This window comes from Dipteris shenzhenensis, chromosome 33 (genome assembly GCF_047967505.1).
Source record: "Dipteris shenzhenensis isolate YYH24624 ecotype China chromosome 33, Dip_SZ_1.0, whole genome shotgun sequence".
NCBI lineage: Eukaryota > Viridiplantae > Streptophyta > Polypodiopsida > Gleicheniales > Dipteridaceae > Dipteris > Dipteris shenzhenensis.
The window spans coordinates 16,963,474-16,978,931 of NC_141628.1; the positions used below are offsets into that span (position 1 = coordinate 16,963,474).

The window sequence follows — 15,458 nt, forward strand, 5'->3', positions numbered from 1 at the left end:
TCTAGACTCTCTTGGTCATCCCCTTCTTCCTCCCTTAGGTCAATGTCATCTCTAGTGAAAATACTCGGCTTGGTCTTTAAAAAGGAGCTCTATAGGAACATGAATTGCTCTTTAAGCACATGATTGCTTAGTTGTAAAGCATAGGATTGAATGTCACTTCCTCAATTAAGAGATACGCAATATAAGACAACCTATACTCTAAACTACGAAAATATAGTGAAATTAGGAAAAGGTGCAAGTGGAGATTTAAAGGTGCAAGTTGAGATTTAACTTTAAGGGGACAAAGTGCCTCCTTGTTTATACTCCTCATGTACGTGAGAAAGAGTAAGATCTAGTATCAAACTCTAGATTGAGAGTGTTTTTATGTAAGCTCATTGGTGGATGTATCAATGGTGTTGAGCTTGACATAGGAGAGCTTGTGAGTGGCTACAATCATAAAGAGCAAAACAATGAGAGGTTAAGTTCTCTTAATTCATGATAGACCTTTCCATAGCCCTTGAATTCAAGGTTCAAGTATATGACAAGACTACACTTTTAAGGCAAAGTGAAGCTCCAATAAAGATGAAGACAAACTATAAGTAGCTTTTAGTCTTAAAATGATAACTTCTTGGTGAAACTAGACAACCCAACTAACTATGTTATTGGACCACCAGGAGCTAGTCTATGTACCAGTGATTGCATTTTACTTGGGAACATCTTCACAACCTTTAAGCAGCACAAGACCATCTAGAAGACTTCGCAAAGCATGCAGAGACCAAAGAGTAGTGACGCAGGCCAGATCTAGCGAGAATTGCTTTCTCCTAGCTACAAGATAGAGACACCACCCCAATGGTCAGACTCTGGATGTATATGCCCCTGAGAGACCCATCCATTTTTGGCTCTCAGCTCTATTAAGACTCACAATGGTCTCAATGATGAATAAACTGTCCAAAAGAATGAGAATTAATCCCTAATCCCAGATAATCTTAGTTTACCTCATCCCTATCTTACCCTTGTGCATGAGACGGTGACAAACAACAATCTTGGCATCTTTAATGTTAATATGCTTTAGCTGGAAATTGTAAAGTTTACCACGTAATTCATTTCACTGAAATCATGGGAAATGGACAGCTTATGAACCAAATAATATTTCTATTGCAGTGGGCAGATTTACCTCATTGCGTAAATTTCTTTTTTTCACTAGCACTCCAAGAATTTTGAAGATTAAAGACAAACTATATGCAAAGCTAAGTCTTTCATTGATTGCTTTTCATCTCCAAACCAATTGGGACTGCTGAAGTTGAACTTGGTGACTCTTATCTAGTAAGCATGCCACGTTTACCAATTGTAAATATCCTGATATCATTCAAACAACTTGATTATAGAAGCTTCAGCTATCAGAGCATGCTGTCAAGCTTTCGCCTGCTGTTATATCATAAGTCACCCAGAATCACCCTCCAACACAGTTGACAATAACTCATAGTAAATGCATTGCAACAGTACAGGTAATACTACCACCTAGCTTCATCCGTCACAAGATATGAGATAAAAGAAGCACCATTGCAAATATATGTATTTGCCCAATACTCACATTCAAGATATCTGGGAAACCCTCATGGACATGTAAGGCTACAAAGCAATACAGATGTGTTGAGCACGATCTTCAGGATGGCCTCCTCCAACAAATTCCAAGGCAGGTCAGTCTCACAAGTTCTCTGAAAACTGCGCCAGCTCGACAGAAAACAAGCAACACTTCGCAATTAATTAATTACCTCAATGATTGGCTTGAACCTTACTTAGCCTTCCAATATTTAAATGTACTTATTGTGTGAACTTTGTTATGCATGAGTCCAACTCAGCACATTATTTTCCATAATGATCTAGGACATTTCTGCTTTCCGTATTGAAAAAATGACCAAGTACATCTGCAAAACATTCCTATTTTCCCTGGTATATAGCAGCTCCCCTTGGAAAAATATGTTATGGTTTCCCTGAAGTTTCTCCCGTCCATTCCAAAATAAATCTCTTTAGGCGATGTGTCCAAAATAAATCTCTTTCAGCAATAACTTCAAAATTGTTGCCCTCAACTTCCTTGTACTGCTTTCTGTAAAAAAGATTTGCCTTGAACTATGACAGGATTCCTGCTCTGTGAAATGACGATGTAAGGCCAATTGAAGCCATTCTACATTCTAGAGCGGTGTCAAAAGAGGAGGAGACACGAGATTTTAAAGCAAAGCCTCTATGCTCTTCTCAGGCACCTTTTGCTGAGAAAAAAAAATATCCCGTTTAAGGTGCCCATAAGATTTTCTACTACCCAACTACACTCTCCTCTGGCTCCCATCGTTCTTCAAGAGCAAGAAAGCCAGATGGAGGATCAAGGAGGCTGGAGTTTACTGCAATAAGATTGAGCAGTGCACTGATAGAATCAAAATAATGGACACCCTTTTCTAATGAGCTTCTGGTAGATTCAGGCACGCCAGGAATTATAAACACCAGTGAGCCACGCGGTCCAGAGAGTCCCTGATCCCCAATCTGTTCAGAATGCCAGCCTCTGGCCAGCAGACGTGGCCATACAGCCTCCCAGAACAAATCATCAGCTCGAGCCTTGCTTATTCGAATATTTCCATTGAGGAACGCAATAATTTCCCCATTAGATAGAGAGGAGCATGCTCTCCCAACAGGGATATCATATTGAACTGCTTGTTGATTGCTGCTGCATCCAGGATCAATTTGCACAGCTGTCAGATCACGTTTGCCTGCTCCAAGTCCTATTGCACGGACCAGGATATCAAGCCCTGTTGCAGCTTTCAACTGCATGACAAACTCTTCTGGAGATATTGCACTGTTGTTGAAATCCTCCACTGCCTGCTCAGAAGAACATCAAAGAAAACACAAATCTCAACTCTTCTTTGACAGACTGATGCATGCAACCATAGAAACGGACTCAACCAAAGCATTTAGAATAAGCCTGACCTTCAAAGCTTCCTCCCGCACCAACTTATTCATGTGAGGAAAAAGCCGCTTGGAAAGCTCCTGCTGCCTCCATCCAGTGAGAAGACGCATGCCATGGATGCATTTTCTTTTGTTACCTTTTCTAGATTCAGCCCATCTACTATAGAACTCAGTTCCATAGAAGTACCCGTAGTAAAAGACGACAATATCCAATATTCTCTTGCTCTCTAGAAAACGTTTCATAGCTGCAAAATCTTTCCCAAGTAAATAAATTCCAGCTATAAATGCCATCACATCATCGTCACTCCAATCTGCCATTGGGCTGCCTGGTACTACTACAATTTCTTCTGAACTTCCAGCTGCATTTCTTCCGAGTTTTTGTATAAAAAAAGAAGTATCCTGCGAACTTTTTCTTTGGCGTTTACCCAAATTTGTTGTTTGGACATTTGCCCTCTTTACTCTTGTCCATCCTTGACCCTTTCTTTTTCGCCGCTTTCTAGATGAAGCACACCTACATTCTGACTCTGCATGCTTTAAGTCATCACTCACATCTGCATCCAAATCTCCTGGATTATCTGTCTTTTCCAAGCTAGTTTGATGGTTGTAGGCCCCCAGATCATCCAACCGTATGGCTACAGATCCGTGCACCCAGAGGGAACTGTCGTCTATAGGTTCTGGCTTGACAGGGATCTGCTTGGGCAGCCTGCGAATTCCTGTGACCAAAATGGGCAATCCCTTGGCAAAGGATTCTGCTCTATCACGCTCAGCATTCTTACAAACCTGCAGACAATGCTCAAAACAATCACCGTTGCTCTCTCTGCACCCTTGAGCCTTGCAATCTGACGGTTTATTTAAGGATGGCACAACAGCTTGGTATTTCTTCCCAATTCGAGGAGCTCTGCGCAGAGTACTTTTGGCTACAGATGACTCTGCAAAGTTCCACTGCATAATGGATACATGGGCTGGGTCTCCATGCCCAACTTGTGATGGTTCCATTCTTAAAAGTCATTCCTTCCCCATGGAAAACTTCCTAGTCTGAAATGAAGACATCATAGATCAGGTTGAAATCTGAGACGGTGAGTGTTGAGACTTACAAGCTGTCTCTTTACAAGAATGCCGGAAGATCATACGTTTGTTGGTTCCAGACGACCATGAAGTCATGCATAATTCCTTATCAGCCGGTAGACAGATGTTTAAGCTATTTTTGTACGACTCTGGCAGTACAGAATCAATAACACAATGTACTTCTAACGTTCGAATGAACATCGGCACTTAAGTACCAGGAGAAGCGGAAAATCGTCACCATATGGTTTAACATTGACATAGGTGTACGCTTGATGAATGCACTCTGTTGGAAAGCAAAGTTAAGCAGAACTCATGTTCCACACGTCAGAACACTTCGAACTGCAGAACGGATCGAGACAAGGAACCTCGTCTAAAGTCGATCGACGGAGAAATCAAAATACCGAAAGATAGTGTGGCTATGAAGAGCATAGTTTTGCAACCGAACGCATTAGGAGTTTCACGTGCAATAGAATATGTGGAGCCAGAGAAGATCCAATAAGGCACATTACCATCATGCCATCAGTCGTTTCCTTGTTAAGCGTACGGCTCATGAGCAGATTGGAGATAACAATCTATGCTGTCTGTCTTTTGCTCCTCAAGGAAGATGCTTTAGCCCGATAGCTTGTTTATACATCAACTTTTTAGCCGCGACTCAACACCAGAGTATGAGACGATGTTCTCCTCTTGCAATGCCTTGGGATTACAAACGAGCAGGTAGATGGGCTGTGAAGTGATGCCAAAGCCTTAACGATGCTCTGGTGGGTTGCAATCAATGAGTGCAGCGCAGATCACTGAATCGATACACGAATGATCAAAGGCAGCTAAAACAGAACCAAAGCTGCGGAAAGCGAAACGAAAACGAGAGGGGCAGAGGAAAGGATCTACAGTAGCAAAAATGAAGCGGGGGAAGAGGTAAAGACAGATGCGAAAGGCTGCGCGATGGATAAATGCAAGGTGAGGCGAGGTGAGATGATGAAGAGAGGAAGGAAACTGAAATGGGTTGGATGAGAAAGGATGGAAAAGATGAAGAAGATGAGAGGGAGCAGAGCAACAATGGAGAATTAAGCTTTCCAGAGATGCAGAGAAGAAGAAGACGAAGATGATGATGAAGATTAAGCTGATGAAGAACCCGAGAAATTTGTACTCTTCAGTCTTTTGCTTATATTCGTCAACCATTAGTCAACCTTTTTGGTTGACCATTCTCTCTTAGCATCACTTCGCTCTTCAACGACTATGGTAATGACTTGCTTCCTTGGGTGATCAAGGGTGCCTCTCAGATTCAGAGTTCTTTCTCTCGAGTATCCTTCGTGGTGTGCTTCTTAGAGAGATCTCGAAACTTTGCAATGCGAGTGTTTTTCACGGGCCACCTTCGGATTCCTTTCGCATTTTTCAAGTTTATACCTTGGATGTACTTGATTATTTCAGTCATTCTCATCCTGTGTTACTCCCTGCGGTATTAGGCCTCATGGGTGTCATGTAACTTTCGCTTTATAGTTGTTTTTTTTCCTTTTTAACAGATAATAAATTTTACTTTTTCACGCAAAACAAAAGGACTATGGTAATGACTATGGCTCTTCAAGGACTCTCTTTGTAATGACTATGGCTCTTCAAGGACTATGAGATAGAGGCACTCTGTTTGCAATGACTTTGGCTCTTCGGAGCTTCAGCCCCCGACATGCGTTCATGCTTTACCCGTCCTTGCTCAAGGGATCATTGCAAGGCATCCATCCCCACGCTTGCCTGCTGTGCCATGCCCGTGAAAACAAGGAGAGTGCGGCTCCATCTTAGCTCCGGCTCTAACCATCAACTTGAGCGTTGTCACGCATCCATCCCCACACTTGCTTGCTGTGCCATGCCCTTAAAAACGAGGAGAGTGGGGCTCCATTTTAACTGCAGCTTTGGCGATCAACTTGAGAGCTTCCAATAGGAACGTCTCAAAGTTTCCAAGCCCCTACATGCCTGGGTGGAGAGGGAAAATCCCCATCTCCATCAGGGCATACCTATGCTCAGTTTTGGCACCGAGTTTGTAGGGGCTCTCCGGGGGAGCATTTCCAACTATGGTAGGCTATGGCAAATTTGCTAAGTTTTTCTCATGTGGGAACCACCTCTAAACGACCAAGGTAGAGGCAAAGGAGCAACACTACGAGTCAATTTTATCTGACGTAACGGTCGACTCATGGCCTCTACCCGTCGTCAAAAGTTGATGGGGAAAGTGGTAAGTTTTATGGAAGTTTACCATGGTGTGATGGGTGAGTGCCATAGGTTCAGGCACGTAAAAGTGTATGGGTGAAACTTTGGCACTCACCCATCACATCTTAATTTGTACCTTGTCAATTTGTACTTGGTCAAGCTTACTTCATAAGGTGGTCATTGGTGTTTTAAATGACTTGAAAAGGTCAAGTTAACTTTGTCTGCTTGACTATAAAGAAACCCATCATCAAGAAAACCGATGCGCCTAGCCACTAGTAAAGATAGGTATGCAAAAACATATCCATTTTTGTTCTCTGATCCACAATTTTTTAAGCGACAAGAGGCAAGATGGAAGATTCTTGAAAGCTAAAGTGGATGTGTTATATGTACTCTCACAAGCATCTATTGAGCATAAGGATTTGACTTTCCATACATTGATAGATGAATATCTATGGTTGTCCTCAAGGATACACAATTGAGGAGCTGGCAAGAAGTATTTAAAGCATTGTATACAAGATCACCATACTCATGCTTATCTTCTCTTTCCAAGTTTTGAAGACACAGTTCTAATGATCCCAGAGTAAAGTTTGGGTCTGCAGGCCAAAGATCAAGCGAAAAATGTATGTATGCTTCTTGTCCATGTCCATGTGTTAGCATTGCAGTCAATGATATTAGCACAACTGATATGACTTGTTGATATCTTTTGAGCCTCAGTATGACTGTCTTCTCCTGATCCATTGTATCATGTATGATACACAAGACCTGCTGAGGTCTTTCTCTGATTTGTAACACCATTAATTATATACATGACGACACCTCATTTGTTGTTTCATATGCTCCCTCCTCTCTTGAGATAGCTTTTCACGTTCTGCTGATATCTTAGTTGCACCAAATTTCAACTTCATGGCATTGAAAAGGCTACACTTCGAGAATGTGCTTGTATGAGAATCTGAGACATGCTTGAAGCCCACATACGAAATTCTATTGAAGGGTGATTTAGAACCTCCTTGTACCCAAGAGTTTTCACGTTCAAATTGATCTCATGGATTATGTCCACTTGTTTGTACATATCTGGAATCATGATTTGTGTTTCTCTCTTACCATCCATTGTTGTTTGAGCTTTATGGGGCAGCCTTTCAGCATTGTTATATTCATAGGAAAGAATATAGATGGATGTCCTCAAGGATAGACAATTGAGGAGTTGGTATGAAGTATTTAAAGGACTGTACACAAGATCACCATACTCATGCTTATCTTCTCTTTCCAAGTTTCGAAGACACACTGCTAATAATCCCACATTAAAGTTTGGGTCTACGGGCCAAAGATCGAGCGAAAAATGTATGTATGCTTTTTGACCATGTCCATGTGTTAGCATTGTGGCAGTCAATGATATTAGCACAACTAATCTGACTTATTGATATCTTTTGCTCTCACTTCTACTTATCCATCTTATCATGTATGATGCATAAGACCTACTAAGGTTCTTTCTCTAATTTGTAACACCATTAATTATATACATGCCGACAACTCATTTGTTGTTTCATATGTTCCCTCCTCTCTTGAGATAGCTTTTCAGGTTTTGCTCGGTATCTTAGTTGCACCAAATTTCAACTTCATTGCACTAAAAAGGCTATACTTCGAGAATGTCCTTGTCTGAGAACCTGAGACATGCTTGAAGTCTGTGTACGAAATTCTATTGAAGGTTGATTTTAGAACCTCCTTGTACCTAGGAGTTTTCACGTTCAAATTGATCTCATGCATTATGTCCACTTGTTTGTACATATCTGGAATCACGAATTGTGTTTCTCTCTTGCCATCCATTGTTGTTTGAGCTTTATGGAGCATCCTTTCAACATTGTTATTCATAAAGTCATTTAACAGAGCTCTAGAAATCTCCATGTGATCCCATCCTTTTCTAATAATGCCTTTGTTTCCATGCATGGCATTTGTGCATCTAGCATTATGTTGTTCCTTATACATATAGTATGAAGTTTTAGAAATTTCATGCAATTCATACCATGCCCTGCAACGTATTTACCTTCCATCAAAGCTAAACAAGTGTAACACAACGCCCTTTGAATCATTTTGTACAGCAAAGGACTTTGTTGGTGCTATTTTGTTCGGTGACTCTTATTTGATCCTATCCCTAGCCCTCCCATATTTGTTCAATTCATGATGGGAATATCGAGGGATATTAATGCCATACTAAGTTGTGGGTTGAGCTTCATTACTCTTGCCCATTCTCCTATGTGGGTTCTTGCTAAATGGTGATTAATATTGGCTCAACACGCTCATGTTGTGTATGAAATGGAGATTTGGGATGTTGGTTTGCCACCACTCTACTTCTATGTTGCCATCTCTCAAATGCAACCAATTATCACGTCAAAGAGAATCCCCTTCGACGAGTTTGAGTTCAATGTGGCACAATGTTGAGTGTCCATTGGCAGTTAGTAGGATAAAAGATCATCTAGTATGGGTTTCGCTTTTCTTATATAGTTCTTATGGGCATTTTTTATTGGTTTGGATTTGTCTGCACTTCGTTTGTTTTGGATACCATTTGAACTTAGATACAAATAATTCGACCAATATGTTCAATTTATTTTGACTAATTGTGGTGTCATACAAATAATTTGACTAATATATTGAATTTATTTTGGCTAATTGTGGTGTCCATACTTCTTTATGTGACTCAATTGTGTGGCCCTCTCTCTCTCTCTCTCTCTCTCTCTCTCTCTCTCTTTCTCCAATGTACTATGTTATATTTACCTTACCATGCATAATGTTAATGCCTCAACAACTCATAGCAACAGTTCTAAACCACTATAAAAAATCACTCCCACAACTGAGTACTCAATTCCTTAAATACTCTCTCTCTCTCTCCCTCCCTCCCTCCCTCTCTCTCTCTCTCTCTCTCTCTCTCTCTCTCTCTCTCTCTCTCTCTCTCTCTCTCTCTCTCTCTTCTCTGATCTTTAACCTACTGGCATATGTCACCTCTTGTAAAGCTTCATTACATTGACATACATCATGCACCACCATAACCCAACATTCAATATTTATAACTATACGTCAGTTTAAAAAGTCCTCTAGTAACTCATTGACATGCTTCTAACATTACTATGACTCTCTCATGTGGAAAGACATATCTTTGAAGAATCATGTCCTCACCTTTTCTCTAAAGATGTCATGCAAATATATTTTTCCAAGATTTGATTGCAATCCTTTACCTTTTGTTGAAAGTATTTCAATGGGTCAAAAGTATCTCTCCAAACCAGATTCTACATTTGAAGATTCACAAAATCTAGAGAAAGACACTAGTCAAATGGTTCCAATACATGGGTTTCAGGCAATTTTAAGAATCAAAGTAGAACAGATGGCAGGGTTAATGAAGATACCTTGGTCAAAATCTGCTTGTGGTGGGTTTGCTCAAAAATTTCAAAGAGGTGTGTAACATTTTCTCAAATAGATGAGGGAGTTATGAGGCACACCAATGACCACATTAATCCCTAGTCATGAATACTAATGGTTCAGGATGGAGCTATGTTAAAAAGAAGTGTAAAGGCGAGGCTAACACTTCAATGCTTGAGCTTAAACTCTATCAAAATCCTATTGGCCTCCTTTGTTTCGCCATCAATTTCCTCCCTTAATGCACCATGGCGCGAATCATCTCGGAAGAACTCTCCACCAATGTGTTCCCTCGCTTACTCAAGGAGGTTGGCATCCTATTCTAAGGGTCAAATGTTGATCTCTTATTGAAATTTTGACTACGCCTTCACCAAAATGGCACACATCAGTGGCTTGGTGAGGTTCTATCTCAATTGGGAAAAGGAAATTTATTGGTTTGCATGCATTTTGGGAGTCACCCAAAGTGGCTTCTCAATTAGAAATTTCAATAAGGCAACACAGAAATCTCACCATTAGGTCCCCATCGAGTACATGTAGCTTGTTCCCAACATTAGTGACTTGGATAGGATAGTTTAATAGGCAAGTGTAAATGAGCTTAAATAGTGACACATTTTCCATTGTAATCTCATCACCTTCATAAAGTGTCAAAGAATAGTATATGTGCACTTGAAGTCTATCCAAGCTGCACTAGCAGTGGAACAACATAGGTTGACAATAGAGGTGCATACTCTCACTACTGCAGCAAAGTGCTACACAAAGCTAAATGTAGTATGCATCGGGAAAGCAAAGAATATTGGGATCATATTGTGTTCGGAGCTATATAAAAATATTTGTCACAACCATTGACACTTTATAGGACTCAATAGATTTCAGAAGCAAGGGCCTTCAAACTAAAAGAATTAGAAAAACTTGTCATAGCAAACTAGTATTGAATTTAGCCAAACTCTCCAAAGAGTGAGCATTGTTGAGGTCAAGCAAGATAACTAGGATTATTGATGGGTAGATCAATACGAGCCCCCTATTCCTCCTCCCCTAGTATCGAAGCAAAGGTGGCTTAGCCAAAGAAGATCTATAGACAAAACTTCCTCAAACCCACCAATGATCAAAAGAGAATTTCTTTCTCTGCCATAGTTTGAAGAGAACATTAGATCACCTCCCACGTCCAAGCAAGAGAATGTCCCTATGTCTCCAATGTCCAAGCCTCCACAAGCTTCAGAGCAGCATAAAGAGTTTGATCAAGAATCTTGCATTCCCACAAAGATTCTAATCTCATTACAAAATCCTTTCCCACCTCCAAACATAGAGGTGTGAGTCCCTCCAAAAGACCCCACTATGAAGGAGTATGTGGATGAGGATGAAGAAGGGGAAACAAAAATATACAACCAATCTCATAGTGATTATGATCTCATTACAAAATCCTTTCCCGTTCCGTATATAGAGCTACAAGTCTCTCTAAAAGGCCCCTCTAAAAAGGAGGACATGGATGAGGATGAAGAAGAGGAATCAAGCAAAGACAACCAATCCCGTATAGACTCTAATATCATTTAGAAAATCCTTTCCCATCCCATACATAGACGTGTGAGTCCCTCCAAAAGACCCCCCTAAGGAGGAGGAGATTGGTGAGGATAAATAAGAGTAATCAAGCAAAGATAACCAATCGTATTCTTATAAGGGGCACATAGGCATGCTTTAAGAAATAGATGATGGAAAAAAGATTTGAGAGATATGTTTAACAGTGTAGTATAGCCCAAAAGGCCATTGAAGACTATGTCAAGATGACATGGAGGGCTAGAGGAATGAGGAGACATCAAGCTTGATTGCAACAAGTAGAAACCCAATCCCAACATGCTCAAGTGCAGAAGTGGAAGACAAGATAGTCAAACGCTCCTTATCCAAACATCATATAAACTTGTCCAACAAGTTAGGGAGTCAAGAGAGTAGGAAAGAGAAAAAGCATAGGGTGGGCAACACATTACCAAATCCAAAGTCATCACGACCGTCATCTCTTGCAGTTCCTCTTGCACTCTTAATAGTAGGTCTATCTGTATTTGTGATGCCACCATTACATAGGGACTTGGTCTTTATTTTCCCTAATTTTCAAAGCATTGTAGGGAAAAACCCTTGTTTGAACTTAAAGAAATTTGAAATATATGTTCCATCATGGCAATCATCAAAGAAATGCACAAATGGTGTATTTGGCATGAATGTTCAAAGACGAGACATGCAACTAGTACGTTTGGTTGCAACCTAGTTTGATAGTCTATTGGCAAAACTTTAAGGATCAATTTGAGGCAAAATTAGAAACAATGATAATTATACAATGCTTATCCTCATGATGGCATATGCTAGAGTAGGGATGCGAACTTAGAGTGTAGAGTACTACTCCCACAAGGTTCAAGAATTGGTCCAACAAGTGAATAACTCTTGAGGAAACCATAGTTATTGGCATTTCATCAAAGGTTTGAAGAGACAAATACAAATATTTGTGTAAAGAGAGAATCCATAGACATTGGCACATGCCATTGCTAATGTAATGGATGAACAATGATGATACAATTTAATGATGGAAGTGGGAGAACAACCCAATTAGATTGGGTCTCTTGCACCGATTCTTACATTGATGCCTCTTACTATCATAAATCCTCTAATATCCCAGTGAGATTCGGTTTGTTGCACCAATTCTTATGTCGATGCCTCTAACTATCATAAATCCTCTAATTTAGCACCCTCATGAAACACACCCGATTCCACCTTATGACAATTTGATGAAAGAGGCAAAGGATATTGTCACTAACTTGCATTAGATACTAGATGAAAAGGTTAAATCTTTTGTAGCTTATGTGAATTTATTCAAAAGGCGAACAATATAGTAGACCAAAGAAGTCGACATTCCAAATGAGGGCATTCTATGCCAAGCTTACAAAGTGCACCCCAATGTCAGCTGTGATTATTGTATGAAGCTAAGTCACAAAGAAGAGACCTATAGGAAGAAGCTTTATGATGTAGCTATGAGCCACCATTAATAATTTTTGAAACCATCCGATCCAATGTCAAAAGTCCATGAAATACTTAAACGAAAGACAGCCAAAGGAGAACCTACATTGAATTTGACCCCAATAAGCTTTATGGGATGCAAAACTGTCACCACAACACATAGGTCTTTACCATGGCTAGATCCAAATCTACAAGAATAAATGATAGAGAGCTTTCTTTCAATGAAAAGCTAATGGTAATACTAAGTGGATGCAATGCTGTTACCAAAGAACCTCTTGATGAAAAATAGGATAGTTCAGAGTCGAATGAGAATCCCCCTTTTAATGAAATAGATTATGGAATGCTATTAAAGAAAGAGATGTCCCAAAGTTCTATGTAGATGTAAAGAGAAAAGGTAGTCGTTTTGTCTACAGAAGGATACCCTTGCCCAACTTCAGCCATATGACATCACCCAAGACTTAGCTAAACTACTTGTATCATTGTCAATGCTTAAAGCTATGATGTTGTCCACATACATATGTCAAACAGTGAGGGCAATTGGTCAAAGGAGCATAGTATCAAAGGTAACCACAATTGTCTTGATGACTATAAAACAAAACAGCTTCAAATTTGTGTTGAAATCGAGGTTCAAACCACAGGGGATGTGGTAGTAGATGGCGGTTTTGCAATGAATGTAATGAATTTTGAGACTTAGGAAAACCTAGGTCTCCAAATTTCTTTATGGCTAACAATTTGAGCATCATTCCGAAAGGAACGTTGCACCAAGTTCTAGTATGAGTCTTAGTAGTCATAATGATGTAGAACTTCATGTTGTTTGAATGGAAAGAGGTCAAACACAGTATTCAATATTTCTAGGGAGACCATGTCCAACAACCAAATTGGTATCCCCATGGGAAATTTGATTTTAGGATGAGGCAAGAACAAAATAGCCATCGATGCCTATCTTGATAATTAGGTCTGACTGCCAAATCTACATTCCCATGGGCAATTTGATTTTAGGGCAAGGCAAGAACAAAATAATCATCGATGCCTATCTTGAATCTCCACTCTCAAAATTAGTGAAATTGCACAAGATGGACTATACCTTAACTACAAATGATGACTCTAAATTGACGAGCGAATTCAGGTTAGGAGATGTATATCAAATCTTTCCTAATGAAGTGGAAGAGATGATTTTTTATACCCTTGACAACAAGGAGCCAAGAGTAAGAGAGGCTAATGTGAGAACCATCAACTTGGAAAGTCATAAGGGGGTCAAGAACATCCAAATAGGATCACACCCTCAATTTCAATCTGCAAAGATAGCTCATACACTTGTGTGGAGATTTGGCCAATGTGTTCACATGGACTTACCAAAATCTTAAGGGAGTCCACCCATCAATAGTTGTTCATAGTACTTCACTAAGACCTAGTGCAAAGCCAGCTTATCAGTATCAAACACTAGAAGAAAAGCTTCAACCAATATATTATGCTAAGATAATGAAGCTATTAGAAGTTGGCCTCATTTCTCTTGTCCAATTGTCTAAATAGTGTTTGCCTATTGTGGTAGTTGTTCCCAAGAGGTTCCCAAGAAGAGATTTAGGGAGTTGAACAACTACTACATCATTTTAGGGAGCTGAACAACAACTTCAGGACAATGATGTGGCCTTAAATCTTGAGCCCAATACAATGGTAGCTATGGTGCTAGAGCCACAACCTCTAGAGCCAATGATGGATGGAGGTCATGGGCATTTAAAGTTTTTAGCAACAATTGAGGAAATCCATAAACAAGGAAGAACATCAATGGGGGATACATAGTAAATGCAATAGGGGATACCACAGTGGTGGAGCCTCATCTAGAGATTGATCCAATTTGTGGCCCTTTTAGACTAGGCCAATGCTTGGTGTGCAATCATTCCATTTTTTTCCTTGTTGGTACATTTTATTCGATAGAACTACTACATCATTTTAAAATTTTGCTTGTTGATACATTTTATTCAATACAACTACTACATCATTTCAATTTTTTTTGCTTATTGTTGGTATATTTCATTCAACACAAATACTACATTAAGTATAATTGGTATAGTTGGTACAGGGCTGCGAAGGCCCGGAGATAGAGAGTGTAGAGGTTAGAAGATCGATTTGCGAGACATGGGGAGGACTCAAAACAAGGACAGATACTACTAAAGGAATGCAAAGAAGGGGGTCTTAGATAGGAAAAGATGATCGAAGCCCAACAGACTTAGATATAAGTCAGGGAATGGTGTGGGTAGGAAAGGGTGACCGAGCCAATCATGACATGCCAGAAGTCTCAGGAAAAAAACATGCATAGGAGGTCTTGGACAAGCTAATCATCAAGGACTCGGTGATCACGAACAATAAGATAATCATGCAGAAGGTTGCTTCACATTTCCAACACATTTTGGGCTCTCTAGAGGTATTAACCACAGAGAAGATTAGAGTGAGGGATAGATGCAGCTCAGCCAAAACCAGAATAGTCTCTTCATTTGATTCCCTTTATCTAGAAAGGTACCTAACCTTAGAAGAATTCAAAGAGGCAGTAGATAATAAGGCCAAGGGGAAAACTCTAAGGGAAGATCGCTTGCCGATAGAATTCTACCAAACCTTTTGGAGCTTTGTGGGACCCTACCTGTTGTTATTGTGAAAGGATCCCTTGAAAGGGGCTTTCTTGACTTTGAGGGGTGCAGAGAGAAGACGTCAAGCCATGCTTAATACCTACTCTATAAGATCTTTGCAAAAGCACTGGTGTTGAGACTTAAGCTGGAAATGTAGAGCTGGATTAGGGAGGAACATAAATGCTTCATCAAAGGCCGACACGTATTGGAGGTAATTAGACTCTAAGGGAAGGGCTATAATTTGCAAAGGCAAAAGGG

At 40.1% G+C, this 15,458-nt stretch overlaps 1 protein-coding gene across 3 annotated transcripts; it reads right to left on the reverse strand.

The window, feature by feature from the left end:
• Nucleotides 1-1,327: 1,327 nt before the first annotated feature.
• Nucleotides 1,328-4,642, reverse strand: LOC147879759 (uncharacterized). Of its 3 annotated transcripts, none has more exons than XM_087371359.1 (3): nucleotides 4,184-4,642; nucleotides 2,953-4,101; nucleotides 1,328-2,844 (listed from the first exon to the last, which is right to left on the reverse strand). In XM_087371359.1, the coding sequence occupies exons 2-3, from the start codon at nucleotides 3,925-3,927 to the stop codon at nucleotides 2,290-2,292; spliced, it is 1,530 nt and encodes a 509-aa protein (XP_087227485.1). In that variant the 5' UTR covers nucleotides 3,928-4,101; nucleotides 4,184-4,642; the 3' UTR covers nucleotides 1,328-2,289. The 3 variants fall into 3 exon arrangements, with proteins under 3 accessions (XP_087227485.1, XP_087227487.1, XP_087227486.1); XM_087371361.1 differs by having other exon boundaries at nucleotides 2,953-3,966; nucleotides 4,506-4,624; XM_087371360.1 differs by having other exon boundaries at nucleotides 2,953-4,642.
• Nucleotides 4,643-15,458: the final 10,816 nt, after the last annotated feature.